The sequence below is a fragment of the Ascidiella aspersa genome, chromosome 6 (genome assembly GCF_963924565.1).
Source record: "Ascidiella aspersa chromosome 6, kaAscAspe10.2, whole genome shotgun sequence".
Lineage (NCBI taxonomy): Eukaryota > Metazoa > Chordata > Ascidiacea > Phlebobranchia > Ascidiidae > Ascidiella > Ascidiella aspersa.
In genome coordinates, this window is record NC_139452.1 from 6323909 (window position 1) to 6342335 (window position 18427).

Here is an 18427-nt window from a genome sequence, read left to right on the forward strand (position 1 = left end):
AACAGAAGTTTAATTATAGAAGTCGCAATTATAAAATAATTTTAGACCAAAGGGGAAACCTGAAGACAATATCCAATATTCATCGGCCTATAGCCAGTGGGGCATCGTTGTCATTATCGCTTTGGTTTGCACAGCATAAAATAGAAACTAATCTTGGTTGGTGTCCCGGAATACAATTTAAGCAAAATAGCTGTTTTACTGTATATCCAAATTTGCCAGTGGGGATTATCATTTTGTGCCCAATGCAAACGTTTCGTGGATGGGTATTAAACACAGCTACGGAGTCGACTATACTTTATTTTCTAGGCCAGAGTCGGATTTGGCTAGTTTAAAACTGACTAACGCCATAAATTGAAGTATTTATCAATTGGTTTAACAAAACTTTGCTGCTTGTTTTTCCCTCTTAGATTTAATCCACAAACGTACACTGTTTCTGGTAAGAAGAAATTACTAGAACAGGTTAACGGAGACAAAATCTGAAGCAGCAGAGTGAATCTTGGAAGTATCAACGAAATAAACAATTAGATTTAGCGGTTGTCCACAACCACGGCAAAACAAACCTTTCCAGTCATATCAGTGTATTTCAACGCTTATACAGCAAAAACAACATTATTATTATTAAAGTTTTCGATTGGTGGTAATGACTTGCCTACAAAAGGAGGGTCAATGTACATGCAAAACAATTAACGCAGCTTTGAACGTTCTTTGAATTTTGGAGACGAATAGGTTACCGTGCCATATGAAAAAAAACATTTAAAACTAAACTTCGCTGGTTGAACTTCGTTTGAAATGAGAGCTAACGAACGTAAATATGTAACACCAAACATATTTCCGTCCCAATGGGCGCAACATATAAAATGATACTTCATAGGTATAGACAGCACAGAACGCAAGATATACTTTGGAAAACGGTGCATTAAGAAAATCCTCTTAATAGCTTTTCGAAACTCTCTCCGGTTAAACATAGATTTGCTTAAAGGTGATTTGGAACAACGCGAACTACTATTGTTCGTCTGTCAGTTTGAAAACTAAAAAAACAGGTTTTCGGCAACAAAAATGCTTTATGAAGTGTACAGGTACTCGGTATTCGCAGTGTGAGATTTACACGAAAAACTATAGGACAGCAACATATCGATGCTAGGCGAAATGACAATCTTTTTACTTACGCTTCAAAACCTCGCATACACCAGCACACTAGTTGTTGATCTAAACGTACCCTTAAAATTATCACGATGAAATTATCAGTTCTAGTTAACAGTGAATATCGGTTTATTTCTACTGCACTGTGATTGAAAAAATAAGCGAGAGGATAGGATACGAATTTAAAATTTTAATGGGTATTTTGTTCGCTTGGTTAACAGTAACCAAAAAACGAAGCCTTTCGACTACAAAATCAAAAGAAAGAAAAAACACGTGAACACAACTACTACAACTCTCGACAGAAGACAAACAGACAGACAGCGGACACAAACTAATACCGAGCAACTGCAGTAAAGGGCCTTTCGCGTCAAATTATGGCGCGAGAAAAAGAAAGGGAGAAGGGTAATAGGCGGAACTGACAGACTACTAAGGACTTCGCTAGAACATGGACTTTTACGGAACTAGATACTTAGATATGCCGCTTCTGTTGTGCGAAATTTTTAGAGGCAGAAAGACAGCAGCGCGTTAAAAGAAAATTGCAAGAACTCAAGTTGCAGCCATTTGCGGGAAAGAACAACCTAAACCGATGAAGGCATTTTGAACAACCTGGGAGTTTCTTTGTAAAATCGCAAACCAATTAAGGAAATTTTGTTGGAACTTTAAGCTACATTTGGGAATTTATTGGAGGACTAGAAAAAAACGTTGCTTGCACATTAAAATCTTTACCTATAGTCTTTTTTTAAATCTAAAATATATTGCCAAATACAGCTTTAACAGCACTTGCATTTCGATAGCTTTGAGATTATTGCGCGATATTTTACCTTTAAAAAAAAGGTTCCGTTAATAACGTCGTTTGTCTGGAATCTTTTTCGCACTTTTGAAAACAAATTTCAAGGCAGAGAACCAATTCTCTGCGAAAAAAACAACAACAACAACGAAATAACAAACGAATCACCTATACAGAGCAACTCATAAATAAACTGTGAATAAAGATTTTGTCGACAATATTTTTTCGAATGCGGTTTCGATTTTTTTGCGCGCATTCGGTATACGTGAGTAAGGGTCACGTGATTAAGTCCACAGTAGCCATTCAAGTGTTGTTTCGACAAATATTTTTTTTTGCTTTTGTTTTTCTGTGTTGCGCGAACTCCCGGTCTTTTAAGGCTTTCGGTTGGTGTGAGTTTTTTTGTTTGTTTTTTTCTTCCTCAGACTCCTTTTTTATTCTTTCTTCTTGATGTCCCACTTATCTCCATCTGAAAAAGCAGCGATAATTATGTATTTAAAGGAAATAAAAATTGGGGGTGCTTGTTTTTAATACGGTAAATTTTCCGATGAGATACAGTAAAATGTGAAAAAAATGTTTGTTCTTGCTAGAAAGGGAGTTCAAACTTAACTGATGGACCGCTCTAAATTCTATAATTAGAATTATTTTTAAGAGAAGTTAAGTTTAAAACAAACACCGGTAAAAAAAAAACTTGTACAACTCATGGCTGTACACAGGCTGCCAATTATTATATGTAAGAGATATTTCGTTGACCTACTGAAGAATTCTTGTGCGTGAATAAAGAACAACATTTTCTTCATTAACCTACATGGAACGATTTTCTATGCTATATGCCGTTTATTTCAAAATGTTTTAAATAAACAACCAAACTGTTAAAAAAGCTTCTACGAAGGCGCACCCATTATTGCAGTATTTTCCTTGCCTGTTTGGTAGTGAATATTTACTGACTTGTATGAAGGGTGGTTGATCTAACCTTATAACAGTGGACAAACCAAGTTATCAAATAACAGATTTGAACCTTGAAATTCCATATAAAAGTCTAGCTGGCATCTAACTTTGGCAAAGATCGAAGGCTATGGTAATTACATTCGAGATTTCAAGTAAAAAAGCGACCTGATAATGTTTGGTACGAAAAAATGGAATAAGCGAGAATAAAGTTGCAAGTGGATACCTGATAGGCTAGTGGATCTTGATCTTTCTTTGTTCTGGCAGATACTGTCTCGAATCACATCGCTTTGGTCTTTTGCACGGTACTGCCCTTGCACATTGTGAAGTAAAAGGTTAATCAAATATCACTGACCCGTGTTGTTTATTAGTGTAACTCAACTTAGTAAATAGCTGTACCTAAAGTTCATTAACGCTGTGCTATACTGCTTTGAAAAACAAATTTAAATTTTCTTGCCGCTGAACTTACTAAACATGGGCTAGAATTGTTCTACAATATCTGCACACGACTAAGTTATCTGTTTCTGACATTACTTCAAGTTTAACCTCTTTTCTGGCATTTTATAACCTCAAATATCTATTAAAGAAATATAAAACAAGCATGCTTATTAAGATTCATTTTTTTCAGGTTCTGGACAAAAACTTTCGGTAGTTTGTTATTTGAATCTTACTGTCGATGAAGTTCCTTGAGAGCCACTTCATTCCTTCATCGATGATAATAACAGGGAAGGAGATCTTGAGCACCATAATCCATTCCTCAAAGTTGAGTGGGCAGATCTGGAAGATCATCTGGAACAAAATTGACAAGTTTAAACCTAGGGTCTTGATATTGTGCTTTGTAAGTAGTTTTACACAGAACTTGCTCAAATTAATAAAAGCCAATTTAAGGTTAGTAAAATCATTTTGAGTTACCGAAGTCAAAGTCAGGTCATGTGATCAATAGTTGAATTCTGGGTTAGTAACTCTCAACAAATACCAACCAGTTCAAGACTTTAATTAACCAAAGTCCCAGTCCAAGCAATTGCTATAGCAATACGAGTCATTATCATCAAAATCTAATCATATTGATATGTTGCCTCAGTAGCAAATATCTCGCTAAGGTTTTTTGCTCTTAACCTATTTTATATTTTTTCTTTCATAAAAATTGGAGCCACAGAATTTTTGTGCAACGAAAATGGGCCGCGAAAAAAAAGGTTGAGAACCACAAGTCTATAGCGTAAAATAAATTACAAAATGTAGAACCTATAATTAGAAGAGATGTTCTTTATCTATTGACATGTAGCCTTGCAAAGCTAACTCTGTGTTAAACGTGTCAAAATATTGCCGTATTACAGACACAGTCAATAGCGACTCACCGGCAATGGTTCGACGTGAAGGATCATGAAGTGAAGGGACATGGAGAGGCAAATTGCTCCCATCAGCCACATGTTTCTCCACGGTGGCATGCGGAACAACGACTGGTTCTCAGACACGCTGAAAGGAAACAGGTAAACGAATTTAAACAAAACGGTCGCCAACTAAAATATACCACTGTAACTATACTATAGCATAGCCGACACAAAAACAGCTAAACTGGTAGAATGAGGTGAAAAAATTGCACTTTTTAAGCACTGTTTTTTTGCGTTTTAAGGCCTTTTGTTGGTTCTCCGACACGGTGAGATGAAAAAGAGAATAGTTTAAATTAAAAAGAAAAAGGAAATATATTTAAGGCGGTGAAGCTGATTTAAGGAGAAATTAACCTATCAAGAACTGAATATTAAATTACGTATATGCATTTCGGAGCTCTTGGGTATATCAAAGCCCATACATAAAATAACTAAAACGTACACATACACAATGTGTATTCTGTGATCAAGCCCTTCTGGGAGTCGTACTAGCCAACGATAACGACACACATTATGTAGAATTTTCTTGATCAGCCCGACTGATTTCGGTAAGACGTTCAGAAGGCATCTTGTGCCCCATACAGAATAGGTAACATTTTGAACATTTCGAATACCTCTTCATTTTCAAAGACGATGTTGAGACTCGAAATTTGTTTTAGTTAATATTGCCCAAAGACATGTTTTAGCAACATCTTTCGGCACTCACCTGTTGAGAGCGTTCAGCATCTCAATAGTGACGAGCACAGAGAGGGCCATGGTCATTGGGTGAGGGTCTTCGAACACTTCACACTTGAGTCCTTCGAAGTTCTCGGGTTGGGTCGAGCACGACATGTAGTGAGTCTGTTGCGCCCCAAATCCACAAGAGTTAGTTCCAATTTTTAAAGTTTTACAAGATATTTTTTTTGTTTTCTGTCGCGTTTTAACGACTTGCAAAAAAACTATTTGGTCATTTTTACCATTTTACTAAAACTTTAGCTTTACCATTTTACTAAAACTTTAACTATTTTTACAACTATATTAGCTTATAAAAAATTCAAATACAGTAAATCCTATTACAGCAAAGGTACAAATACTAACGCATTTTGGAACCAGTAACATTGTGCCCAAGGGGATAAATGAATACGCAAATTGCTCCTGATTAAGCAGCAGTGCTGGGGGAATTTAGACGTACCCGCGTCCTTTATATGTTTATCTCTGATGAAATTACATTAGCGCAAAATCCACAAAGGTTTAATAAACACCCAATTCGACAAAGCCAATTACATATCCTTTAACGTCCCCCTTTAAATGAGGTTGTTTGTACGATACAACAGGAATTATGGGCGTTTTTCGACCAATTCCTTTGAGCCTCGTAATTCAGTTGGTAGAGTGACTATCCGGTTCGGCCGGAGGTCGTGGGTTCGAACCTCACAGCAGGCCCTTTTCTAACCTTGCTTTGCTTAAACATATCCTGAACGGGCTGTTTGATTTCTGGGAGCCTTTTGGAAGGCATCCGGTGTACTATCATGTGAATAATGACTGCTAACCCTTAAATTCATTTTTTCCTGTTTCAAGTTTCGTGTATATTCATGGTCGTTACATTTCGCCGTAAAGCCCATATGTAATATGTTCACATAGTTTTAAAGCAATTGGGGTCAAGGCTTCATTTTGGGAGGGTTCAGGGCACAATGATACTGGTTCCAAGCGTACGTCGGTGAAACAGTAGCCGCGACAAATGAGCACAAACATAAAAACGCAAAAGGGCGGAGAAAAGGAGTGCATAGCAGCAGAACAGTCCTTTTGCAAACGGGAGTCATTCTCAATTGCGGACAAATACAACATCAAACATCGGCAACACAGTCATGACGTCATGCAAATATAAGGTGAAAAGATTTTGTTTTGCACGTTCGCTTTTCGCAAACAACCATTCAAAATGAAACCGTTACTGTTTTGGGGGGTTTGTTTAAAAATGCTGAATTCACGCAATAAAAGCATGCAGCAGTATGGCGGCGGGAAATTAAAAACTAACAGTTCGTTTATAAAATCGCATTTGATTCAAGCCGATTATAGTTGTTACACAAATTTTTTTTACGATTTTAATTTTAATTAATTAATGGTGTGAATTCCAACACCTGGTTTATAAAACAGAAAAAAGGGGGATTTATAAAGAAATCGTTGCGTTGCATTATGGGTGGTGCATAATACAACTAAATACACGCAAGTGTGAAGCATGCAGTAATTATGCTCTTAAAAGTATTTGGTTAATTGGCCAAAAAATAGCACAAATTGTTGGTTATTCAAAGAACAAAGTAAGGCAGGGGATTTAGGGTTTCAAATAGTTCAAACGTATTATCTAAGTTCAGCCAATAAACAAATGCCTAATGTAGACATCTACAAATTGCAAAGTGATCAACTGGTTCTGACACATTGCATTTTCCACTGGGTTTAGGAAGAGCAACTGTCTACACCAGTGATTTATTTAAATCTAGGTTGAAATTATCCTTCTCTACAAAATTACCGGGAACTAAAACAAAGTACAAACTTCAGTGAAAAAATGCTTAACGATTAACTGGTTTTGAGACATTGCATTTTCCACTGGGTTTAGGAAGAGCAACTGTCAACACCAGTGACTTTTTTAAATCTAGGTTGAAATTATCCTAATCTATAAAATTACTGGAACCTAAAACAACTAGCTATGAGGTTTACTAAAAAAATGCCTAAAATCAACTGGTTCTGACACATTGCATTTTCCACTGGGTTTAGGAAGAGCAAGTGTCTACACCAGTGACTTTTTTAAATCTAGGTTGAAATTATCCTAATCTATAAAATTACTGGAACCTAAAACAACTAGCTATGAGGTTTACTAAAAAAATGCCTAAAATCAACTGGTTCTGACACATTGCATTTTCCACTGGGTTTAGGAAGAGCAAGTGTCTACACCAGTGACTGCTTTTGAAATGATCCTTCACTATAAAATTATACCGAAAACTAAAACAAAGAGGCATAAGGTTTACTTGAAAAACGATTCATGATCAACTGGTTCTGACGCATTGCATTTTCCACTGGTTTCAGGAAAAGCAATTCTCTACACCAGTGAGGAATTAGAACTTTATGGCGTTTAAGTTCGACTCTGCATTATAAAAGTAGTAGCATTAGAGTACAACACAGCAAGTAGTTTGTGGGTGGTTAACCTACGGTTTTTTAAAATAAGGTCAAAACGAACCACAAATCGAAATTATCTGCAGTCGAGTAAAGAGAACTGACTTTAATTGCTGTTACGGGGATCCTTTAATTTCACACATTCCCATTTAGAATGGTGATAAGTCGATTGGACACTACTTATTTTTCTTTATAAAGCTGCTGCAGGAAAATAGTTGTGCGGCATAACACATACATCCTACAAAACGTGGTCACACATTCAATTCCTTCAAACATACTCAAAATCAAATATCATCCGTTCGGCTATCCAGGCATTGTTCTACAAACCGAATAATGGTGAAAATACAGGGCAGCAAAGTGATATGCACAGAAGCTTTTTTGTAAACATGACAAACTTAAAAAAGACAAATCAAAAGTCAAACAGGCATGTTTAATGTTTATTGGAGTTTCACTTTTAAGGGTATATTGTTTTAATATGTAATTACAGGTTCAGCGTTATTGTATAACAAAGGATTCATTATTTAAGGGGAGTTTTAAACAACTCGTTTATCTGTGATCAGTAATTCACATTTACCAGTTGGTATCACATATTCATGGTACACGACCAATTTACCGAGGCAAGTAAAAAATGTTTTCAAGCGACGGTTATGCAAGAAGGTGTAATTTGCTGTTCCAAATATTGAACATATAGAATGGTAGATGGTGCGCTCAAAACCATTGCTTCACATTCTCACTCGTGTAAACTATTTCCACACAAAATAACAACACAAAAACGCCAAACAACAAACACTACTTCACAACGTTTGCTGCAAGGCAAAAAGTAAAAAAATATGAGGCTACCGCTAAAAAATCTACAGTGGCTAAGATGACATTTGCACGCCGGGACAAAATCGCGCCAGATAAGCGAATTAGTCAAAGAACACAGTGGCCAAAAAAAATGTACCACTGTAACTACACCATAGCTAACAAAAAAGGCTAAAGCGGAAAAAATGTTGTGAACACAATAACACGTTTCACAAAGTGATTCTCTTTTTTCTAATTGTTGAGTTTTTAATCGTTTTAAAAACAGCAAAGACGGAAATCGAATTGCACTTTACATAAAGTGAATTTTTTTGAAGTAGCGTTTTTAGGCCTTAAGGTAGCGTGATTTTGTCCGAGGGCGCGCGAATGTGGCTACGATGAAAGAGAATCGGAATCTAACTAACCAATTGCCACCAAGACATTGAGGGTCCGTTGGCCGCATACATAAACCACCACGACGCCGATGCCACTGTCGCCATGCCAACGTAAGCTGTCGTAGGGGAATCACCACGTGGTCAAAAAAACACAAACACAAAAAAGAGTTAGAAATGGGAAGATGACTTTTAACTCTTCACCACACACAGAACGAAACGGTTTTCTGCAAAAAAGTTCGTGTTGACACGTTTTGTGCGGTTTCTTTTGTATACAGATAACGGCACCTGGGGATAAATTCATGCATGTTTAGGGTAAAGTTTCCGGTTTCATGGCTGCCTTTTATTTGGAGTTAGATCAGTCGTAGTTGGCTGTAGTAAACACCAAATGTACAACTGAACGATTATGATGACATTTCTAGGCATAAAGTCATTAAAAGTCAGATCCACTGACCGAGAAGGCTAAAAATATATGCAGACGTTTTTTTCCCGCTGATGCTAAAATTACCTGGAACATTTTTGGAAGTCACTTGTTCAAACCAAAATAGCTGTCAAGCACTGATTAAGAAAACGTGTTTTAGGAATCTAGCTACGCTTTGAAAAACAAAAGTGGCAGGATAGGAAAAAGTGCAGCAGTTAATAGTGAGCAAGATGTGAAAAGCTATTCTTATGCGTGGGCAGAATTAAATATAAAAATACTATAAAATTTCAGATGAATAGCTGACATCTAATCTGACCAGGGTTTAAATAAATTGAACAAATAATGATACAAACGTAAACGCTAAATATGAAAAGTCAGTTGTCCAATAAATCGTAGTAGTTTGACAATTTTACCGATGCGGTTTAATTGTCTACAGCAGAGCTCCTTAAACTGCTGATCGCGTTAATTAGTTTTAGGGGCACACTAAAGAGTTGTACATTACTGCAACAAATGTGTAGATAATGTTTAGTAAAATAAACGGGATACGGTTACAGCTAAAATTTATACATTTCGTTGCTTAAACGATTAAGTCCTGGTCTTTCGAAGTGGTTCTCAACATGGAGATCCCTAGGGTTAACGGGTATATATCTAGGGGTAGTCGGATTGTAGAAGAGTTTTGGTAGGTTGCCATTATATACTTATATAAAAGTGTAGGTTTGCCTTAGGTTACCTACCAACCTTTATAAGGCTTAACTGACTGGTTGATTATTTAATCTCAGGACACCTACAAGAATAAAATCGAGACCTTCTGCTCTACAGCTATTTAGTTTAATTGTTTTAGTTTAACATATTACTTAAAATAATACAATAGTTCTAGATAAAGGAATCTAACAGTAATGTTAAAAGCATGAGAGGATTGCCGCAATTACTATTTTTGCCAGGCAGGCCAATGGCCTAGGAGCGAAGAGATAGGTGTTTTGGAGCAACATAAAAATCAAGAAAAATAAAGCGTTCTAAATGCAAGAAGGCCGACTAGCCTTGATTGGTCTAGAGCCGTCGGCACCGTAAAAAACATAATGATAGAATAGAAACAAGGAGAGACAAAACGAATGATGCCAACGCTTTTTGTCTATCTTTTTGTAGCGCCTGGAAAAGAGTAAGATCAACTACGGCAAGCAAACATAAACGAGAAAGAATTTCGATATGATGCATTCATTCCGCGAAGGAAAATAGCAATATCGGCTACTATCACCACCACTCGTTATCTATAGACCCACACAAGGCAGGCGCTGCAGTGAAACTTTGGCACTGGGCAATGCATTTTTCGTAAAAGCCACATTAGGTGGTTATGTTGAACCCGTGAAGTTTCAGGACGAGTGTCGAATCCTCTAAATTTCTGCCTTTCTATTATTTTAACAGAGATATCGTTTAATTAATTTATTTTTATATTTTCAAATGTTAACATCGCATAATCCATCTTTTAACCTCTGATAAATGAACTTTAACCCTACAATAGACCACATCATGTCTGTCACAGATCAAGCTTAAGATTTTTAGCCATGATACCAATTACCAACATTTCCCTCACAGTCATAAGCAGGTCTTTATATCTACTTTACTAAATATCCCTCTCTAACAGGACTCACTCGAAAAAATCCTTCTCAGGACTTGGTTTCACGTAACATGCAAAGCCCAGCGCCAGAGAGTCTCGGCAGCACAAAAATGTACAGTCGTTTGCTCGGAGAAAACTAACCACTTGCCACCACGTGACTTTGGGGCCGTTAGGGGCGCTGGTGTACCACCAAATCGAGGCGCCGACCGTCGCACTGCCTACGAACACTGTCGACCAAAGAGCCGGTTAGCCAAGCACTCCGCAGTGAAAGAAACAGTTCGTTTTTTACCGATACAGGAATCACCATTCACCAAAGCTGTGTTAAGCTAATAAGGAGTGTTTGTCTTAAGTCCCAGTTAACTCAAAAAATGTTATTTTTAAAAAGAACAGAAGTCCAATTCAAGTCATAATTAGAGCAAGTTACTTTTTTTAAGTCCTTGTCATAAAAGTTAAAAGTTAAACTTATATATTGATAAACTAGTTAAATCACTTCATTTCAACAAAAGTCATCTGTCCAAAATACTTAAAAGTCAAGTCAAGTCATTAAGCCATTACAACACTGCTAATAAGTTATCCATAGGGTGTGCTAAATTAAAGTCGGAAACGATGCAAGGGGTGATTTTTAGAGAGAAGTTGCCGAAATCTTGAGCTATTGTGTGTATGTTAGAGAAACGAAGTCGGTAGAGTTTACGATAGACGTGAGGAAAAACTACTTGGAAATAGTAATCAAACACTATGTAATCGAAGCATCAAAACAGACCATTATATATTATTACCCGCATTGTTAGCTTTAACTGAGTTTTCGTGTGATAATCATAGCTTGCAACTAGTTATTAGATTTCGCCTTTTAACTGATTTTTTTTTTAACTGAAGTTGTATAGCTTTAGCAACAACTAGTAACTATAATTATTATTTTAGTTGCAAATTCTTTAATAGAGTAAACAGAAAAGTTGATTGATAGGCTTATCACTAAAGAACTACCACACATTAAAGTTATACAATACACATATAGTACACAATATGCGAGGGATGGCGAACGTATTTTTTAGATCTTAATCCTTACATCAATACACAAGTGGGCCACACAAAAAATACCATGGTAATATAAATGCGAAACTTGTTGATTCTTTTCTACAAGTATTGTTGTCCTTGGTTGGTAATCCATATGTTGTTTAAATTAATAATTTTTGATTGATTGTAAAATCAGTTTGCGAATGTTTAAAACCAAATAAAATTGTTTGCAACAAGTGGATCATAAAAATGTATGATACGCCACTTCGCTACCCAAGGGTCAGTGGTTCGCCATCCCTGGTATATCTAGTTTGGTATGTAGTTAAGTTAGACAATATATTTTAACCACTAAAGCCAAAAGTAATGAGCTTACAAACCTACAAAAAGCAAATTAACTAAATAGAAACCCAGATCTCGGTTTTACCTCCGACGACGCAATATCTGAAAAGCAGCCATCCGTTGATCAGTGTGTCCTTGGTCGACCTTGGGTGCTTCTTCATAATATCCAGGTCGGCAGGGTTGAAGCTAAGGGCGGTGGCGGGCAGACCGTCGGTGACCAGGTTGACCCAGAGGAGCTGAACTGGGATGAGGGCTTCGGGCACTCCGAGTGCTGCGGCCAGGAAGATGCTGAAAGGTGAAATAGATGTATTAAGGAGGATAGGCGCTAAGCTAAGTTGAAATAGGAAAAATGTATCTGCGGGCTAAAATAGGGTGGACTAAAAGGCGAAATATGTGAATTGAGGAGGGTAGGCGCTAAGCTAAGTTGGAACAGGGAATTTGGTTAAAATACTAAATGGCGTGCGCTAAAAAAATGGAATAGGCGAATTAGAGGAAATAGGCGCGAAGATAAGTTGGTGGCATGAAATGGAGTGCGCTAAGAAACGCAATGGGCGAATTTAGGCGCTCAACTAACTTGAAATATGAAAACAGGACGGCAGGTGAAGGGCCATTGACAATAATATAATATAATTTGTAATGGCAGGACATAAACCCTTATTTGAAATGCAGAAATACCCAAACCAAATTAAGCTGAATGAATAAGGTGTCGAAAATAGCTAAGACATTCTATTTCGAAAAAGTAAAGGACCTTGGCAAGCGATTGAAAAAAGGGATGATCTCAAGTTTATGGTGGATATATTACCTTTTAAAAGTGGTTAAAAATAGAAGTCTAACCGCAATACGCTAGTTAGTCTTTCTTACCAGACAACTTCGCCGATGTTGGATGAGATAAGATAACGGATGAACTGCTTCATGTTATTGTAGATGGCTCGGCCTTCTTCCACTGCTGCCACGATAGAAGTGAAGTTGTCGTCAACCAAAACCATGTCGGAGGCGCTCTTGGCCACCGCGGTTCCACTGCCCATCGCGATTCCAATCTCGGCTTTTTTGAGGGCAGGGGCGTCGTTTACACCGTCGCCAGTCTACACAAGAAGAAAGGTTGTCGAATTCTGTCATTTGTTAGCGTTATCGGGTTTTATTCTGTGAGTGATGTGTGTTGTGTTGTTTAACTGTTATTGATAGTGTTAGTCTGCCTGTTTGCCGCAAAAGGTCAGTTTTTAAAAAAATGTCAGGTCAGTTTAAAAAAAAAAATTAGAACACGTAGCTTCACCTAGTACGTCATTTTTCGGCTTTGTATGGTTCTTGAGAAAAGAAAACAAATAGTGTATACCTGGCACAAAATAAAGCAGTAAAACATAAAAGCTATTTAAAAAAGCAAAAATTAGCCCGGGTTCATTAACTAAATTAAACATAACGACTGTTTAGAAGATTTTGCACAAAATTTGCGTCAATGTAGTAAAAAAAAACAGGAGCAGGACTTGGCATTTGGGAACAAACAATACCAGGATATGTGTAGTCTAAACAGAAAAATACTAACAAGAAGACAAGACTTACCATAGCGGTGACGTCTCCGTTAGCTTGCAGGTATTCGACGATCTTGCTCTTGTGCGCGGGTTCGACTCGTGCAAAGAGACGAGATCTCAGACAGGCAGCGGCTTGTTCATGTGGAGTGAGGTGGTCGAACTCGCGGCCGGTGTAAGAGAGGCCTGAAAAGCAACGCACGGGTTTCGAGACGTTTCTACAATGTAATGTTGAACTATGATAACTTAACTCATAGGTAAGGCCTGTCAAGTCCTTCATTGTGATTTGCATAGGTTGTAATACAAAGCGCAGAGTGTCGCTAAGTTAAAATTTCGAGCCCCGGTTTAAATCTGCAGCAGCATAATGTTCAACTATTGCTAGGCAAGCCATTTTTTTCAATTTTGCAGCTATGTCTATAATACTAAAGCAAGACATTTGTAGAGTAGAAAAAATGTAGTCCAATAATGATTTAAGGGACAAATTTGGCAAAAGATTAAACAAAGCGCCAAGAATACAACTCTACACATTGGTGACTTAAGGAAGCATAAGGTGTTTCAGATACTACTGTAGTTCAATTGTTCGATCCATTTTTTTCACAAAAATAGCACTATATAAACAACATAGATAACTTAGTACCAGCGCTAAAGCGAAGTTTTGCCTAACAATCCGTAAAACATCGCGTTTGTTCAAAAGACCATTCTTGCTTTTTGACGATAGTTATGACATCATTTGGTATCAGATAGCAGTACTTTTGTCTAACTCTAAAACATCGAAATAAAACGCCAAACATTGAACATCCCTATCTTCCACATTTAGTTTAAGCAAAATACGAGCAAATGAGCAGCAAAAACCCACCAGTTGTGTCCTCATCCTCCCCGAAGACCCCGATGCGTCTGCAGATCGCCTCAGCGGTTGCCTTGTTGTCGCCGGTGATGACGATCACGCGGATTCCTGCATCCCTGCAATCCTGCACGGCCTGGAAGACTTCCATGCGAGGAGGATCAAGCATGCCAACGATTCCAACGAATGTGATGTCGGTCTATAGAACAAGGGGAGTTTTGTGTAATTCATCCCTACAAAAACTTATCAGTGGTTCTTATACTTTCACTTTTTTATGCACAATTAGAAAATCATCAAAAAAATTCGAGACAAATTTTCTTCAAAAATAATTTTACCATAAAATGACAACTTGTCTTCAGATTCACAAGACAATGGGTAAATAGTACTATAATGTTATAAGTCGTATAATGATCAATAGTGTACCGTGTATTGAGTATTTCAGGCTTGCTTGGAAATAGGATTTTTTTTTCAAATTAAACCGTGGTAGAAGTGCACCGTTAATTTATTTGTCCATTTACAACAAATCGAGAGTCTAATCGATGACTGCTATGAGGTAAATACTTTCTATTGGATAATTGGTTAAATCTACAATTTTTTGCAGCCCTATAGCTATCTGAAAGGTTCCGGGGTCACTATACCTTGCAAAATCGAAATTTAGTTTAAGAAAATAAACCACCAATGCCCATAGGCCAACGTTTTTATCACCAACCTGATTAATAAAAATACTGTTAATTGAAATCGATAATCTTAAAAGAAAAAAACTAAAAAAAACTAAGGGTAATTTAATGTTTATTACTTGATCTAATTAGTGTAAAGCAACAAATCCTCTGAGAACAGATTATGATTCCAAATTAAAATGAAGTTAAGCTAAGTTTATCGTATTTGCGTCAGGTTCTAGAAGGAGCCAGTCACCGGTCACCAATTAGTGTTTTATGAGAAAAAAAAACATTGTCAAAAAATCGATGCTATAAAACACGCATGATAGCTTAGGAATTTTTTAATAAAACCAGTTTTTGAATGGCACATGTAATTTTACTTTAGATGTTACGCGCAACCAAACTTTACAACAACCTTTTTGTTTTTTAACATTTTTTTTAGCTTTTTGTTGATTATAATCTAAATTCTTCCCAGTGTACACTATTGAGATATTACATGCTGTTCCTGTAAACAGCTTGTTACCTGTGTAACGATAAAAGGTTTTTTTTTTCGTAAGACTGCCACCGGATTTACAATACATTAGAAATAGTTATGATACCCACCTCGTAACGGGCAAACTTGGCAGCGTCGCTGAGGTCCATGTCGGCCGGTTTCTGGGGCTGGTCGATAGTTCCAAGGGCCAGGCACCGGAGGGTGTCACGTCCGGTTCCATAGGCCCTCACCCTCTCCAAGATGTCGTCCTTTATGCTGTCGGTCAGCTTCACTCTCTCGGTACCGATGCGCACGTATGTGCAGCGCTCAAGGATACCTGTAATCGTTTGAATTTGAACGTAAACAAAACGTCTGTCACGTTAACAATGGGATTTTTTTAAATGTAAATCAATTTTGCTACGATTTGGGTCAAACGTAAAGTCTGTGATGTAACTATGAGATTCTTCGAAATAAATTCGTTTTTTGTGCATTGTTCAAGGATACTTGTAGTCGTTTGAATTTCAAGGTAAACGTAAGTTCTATTACGAAACAATGGAGTATGTTTGGTCAAAGCCGGGTACGGTATAGGCTCCCCGCTTAAGAATATTTGTGTATGAATTAAAATGTAAACTTGGGTTTGATTTATTTAAAGGGCAGTGTTTTGCCTAATGCCTCCGCATAGCTACATATTCCATTTAATTATTCCAGGATGCCCTCACTCCGAATTTTATTCTAAACTAAAGGTTTATGACGAAATAGAGGATTGTGCTGGTCAAAACAGGGGATTCCAGGAGAAAAGCGAGATCGGTTAAAGTAAATAGATCTATTTTTGCCAGTGATTGCCCAAAAAAACATCGCAAACATTTACTTGTTTTATCCCCATATTAGTTTTGATGTACATAACGATTCTTTTACAACTTAATGTCATGACTCGGTCACCCAACAAAAGGGCTTAGGGAAAGATAAAACGTTTAAGGTTAATTTATTCAACCAGCAACAAGGAGCCCGAATTGGTGGCAGCGAAAGACGATTATCAGTTTTGCAAGACTTGTTACTGTATTTTTCACGACAGAGAGGTAACGGGATTCATTGAAGACTGCGTGTTTTGTCCTGGTCGAAAACTTTATAGGTGCGAAAACTGAGATTAAACATTGTACAATGAAGTATTAAACGCTTGGAAAAGATAAACGTTCAGCATACCTTCGGGTGCTCCCTTCACGAACATCTTGGGTCCGTCGTTGGTCTCGCAGTAGGAGCTCATCGATTTGCGATCGCGCGAAAACTCAAGGGTAAACTTCTTGGTCATTTTCTTGGTGATCGCCTGAACACACACAAAAGCTGTTTGTTTTTGCTTTTCGAGGACGTTTTTGGATGTTTGGTCGCGCCACAAAAGCGCCATGCTCTCGTTTTTTTATCAGTTTCAGGCCTTGGCTTTATATAGACCTTTAAGTGACGGACAATACATTTAGAGTTTGAATGCTGTTGTTAGCAGACGCCTTGCTCATAAAATCCTGTGATTGGTGGTAAACAGTCGAGATGTGTAATAAATCTCACATTAAAAAGTCCAACGAATATGAGTACAGGCCAGTAATACATATAAGATAAAACTTTAGAGAGACCAATTTACTTGATTTTCATCTTCCATAAGAAATATTTAATCTAACATTTGTTACCAACATTGGTATCGTGACCATTGTAATACGACATGATCGCAGCGACTTACAGTGTTGCAAGGGTGGGATCTTTCCGCCTTGCTCAATCCGCTCAAGTCAATGTTGAAGACGTTCATTTTCTCACAAAGCACAGTCAATGCTGTCTCGGTCGCCTCGCCAACCTTCTCGTAAATTCCCTTGATCTAAAAACGAGCATCAAACCAAATATTAAAACGCTGAAACACATTGAATTTTTTTGAAGGTCTAAAAAGTTGTTTTGCCATTCATTGAAATGAGAAAAAATTAAGAACACTTAATGATTTTGTGCAGCCAGGCGCCAACTTAATTCTGGGAAGCTTATTACAAGAACAAGGCAGTGGGTAATAGACAATAGACGACGTATACAATTACGTGTGTGGCAATTACATATTCATTCCATCAAAAATAAATTCTGTGTATCTTATTACATGCACAATGAGAGCGGTTGTTATCAAATTAATGTGACTTTAAATTCTGAAATATACTAATTACGCCTTCAAAAGACAATTATCGCAGAGAATAGAATATATTTCGTTAAAAGTTTGCTGTTGACTTTTGGAATTGTTCACCAGAATTTTGAGTAAAACATTCTGGAGTGCAAAGTGACAAAAAGCAAGGCGACAGTAATGGAAATAACGACAGGCATTGCATTGCTGTGATCCAATCGATGTTGTCACTAAAACAGTTAGGTCCTAAACACTTTTACGCGTGCAAGTTGCCACTTTGTTCTTCTTAACTATATATTAACCATCTTGTACATCTTAATAGCTTCTATATTTTTGGGTGCGATTGTGTTGTACAAAGGTACACAAAAGTCTACAAGCCCTTCTATAGCTTAAAGCAATAATAAGACCTATCAGCCATATTTAATTAGAACGCATAATATAGTTGATTGTAGGGTTGTCTGATGCTCAGATAGCACGCTAAAGCTTGCACCTTTCTTCATGGCATCTATAATACATTAGATTAGCGGGATCCAAAAACCACAGGGTTGTTTTTTCCAAGCAACGTGCGTCAGCGATCTCCAATGTTAATCGATAGATATCGATGTCAATTAAGAGGAAACAAAATACCACAAGAAAATTTCCCTTAGTGTTGTGCATTGTTAGGACGCAAGCGACCCTTTGAATCGTTATTTTTGGAAAAAAACAGTGCGTTTATTGATCTATTTTTTACGGTCGTGACGCACTTCGTGGTTAATTTAAAGAAAGGTCGTTGTAATGATTTATTGTGCTCCAATAATTAGGTTAGAAAATACAGCTGCATATACCCTCTGGCAAATATGCCGCAGTCCTTATTT

General features: G+C 37.3%; 1 protein-coding gene across 1 annotated transcript in view; it reads right to left on the bottom strand.

The window, feature by feature from the left end:
- Window positions 1-673: 673 nt before the first annotated feature.
- Window positions 674-18427, bottom strand: part of LOC146139381 (sarcoplasmic/endoplasmic reticulum calcium ATPase 1-like) — a 41821-nt gene continuing 24067 nt past the window's right edge. The window contains exons 12-23 of the mRNA XM_083391158.1: window positions 17160-17291; window positions 16637-16757; window positions 15568-15773; window positions 14324-14507; window positions 13502-13653; window positions 12809-13029; window positions 12033-12235; window positions 8598-8683; window positions 4961-5094; window positions 4225-4342; window positions 3541-3658; window positions 674-2393 (exon numbers count right to left, since the gene is read on the bottom strand). Of these exons, the coding sequence (XP_083247284.1) occupies window positions 2359-2393; window positions 3541-3658; window positions 4225-4342; window positions 4961-5094; window positions 8598-8683; window positions 12033-12235; window positions 12809-13029; window positions 13502-13653; window positions 14324-14507; window positions 15568-15773; window positions 16637-16757; window positions 17160-17291 (1710 nt within the window). The 3' untranslated portion in view covers window positions 674-2358. The remainder of the gene's footprint in view (window positions 2394-3540; window positions 3659-4224; window positions 4343-4960; window positions 5095-8597; window positions 8684-12032; window positions 12236-12808; window positions 13030-13501; window positions 13654-14323; window positions 14508-15567; window positions 15774-16636; window positions 16758-17159; window positions 17292-18427) is intronic.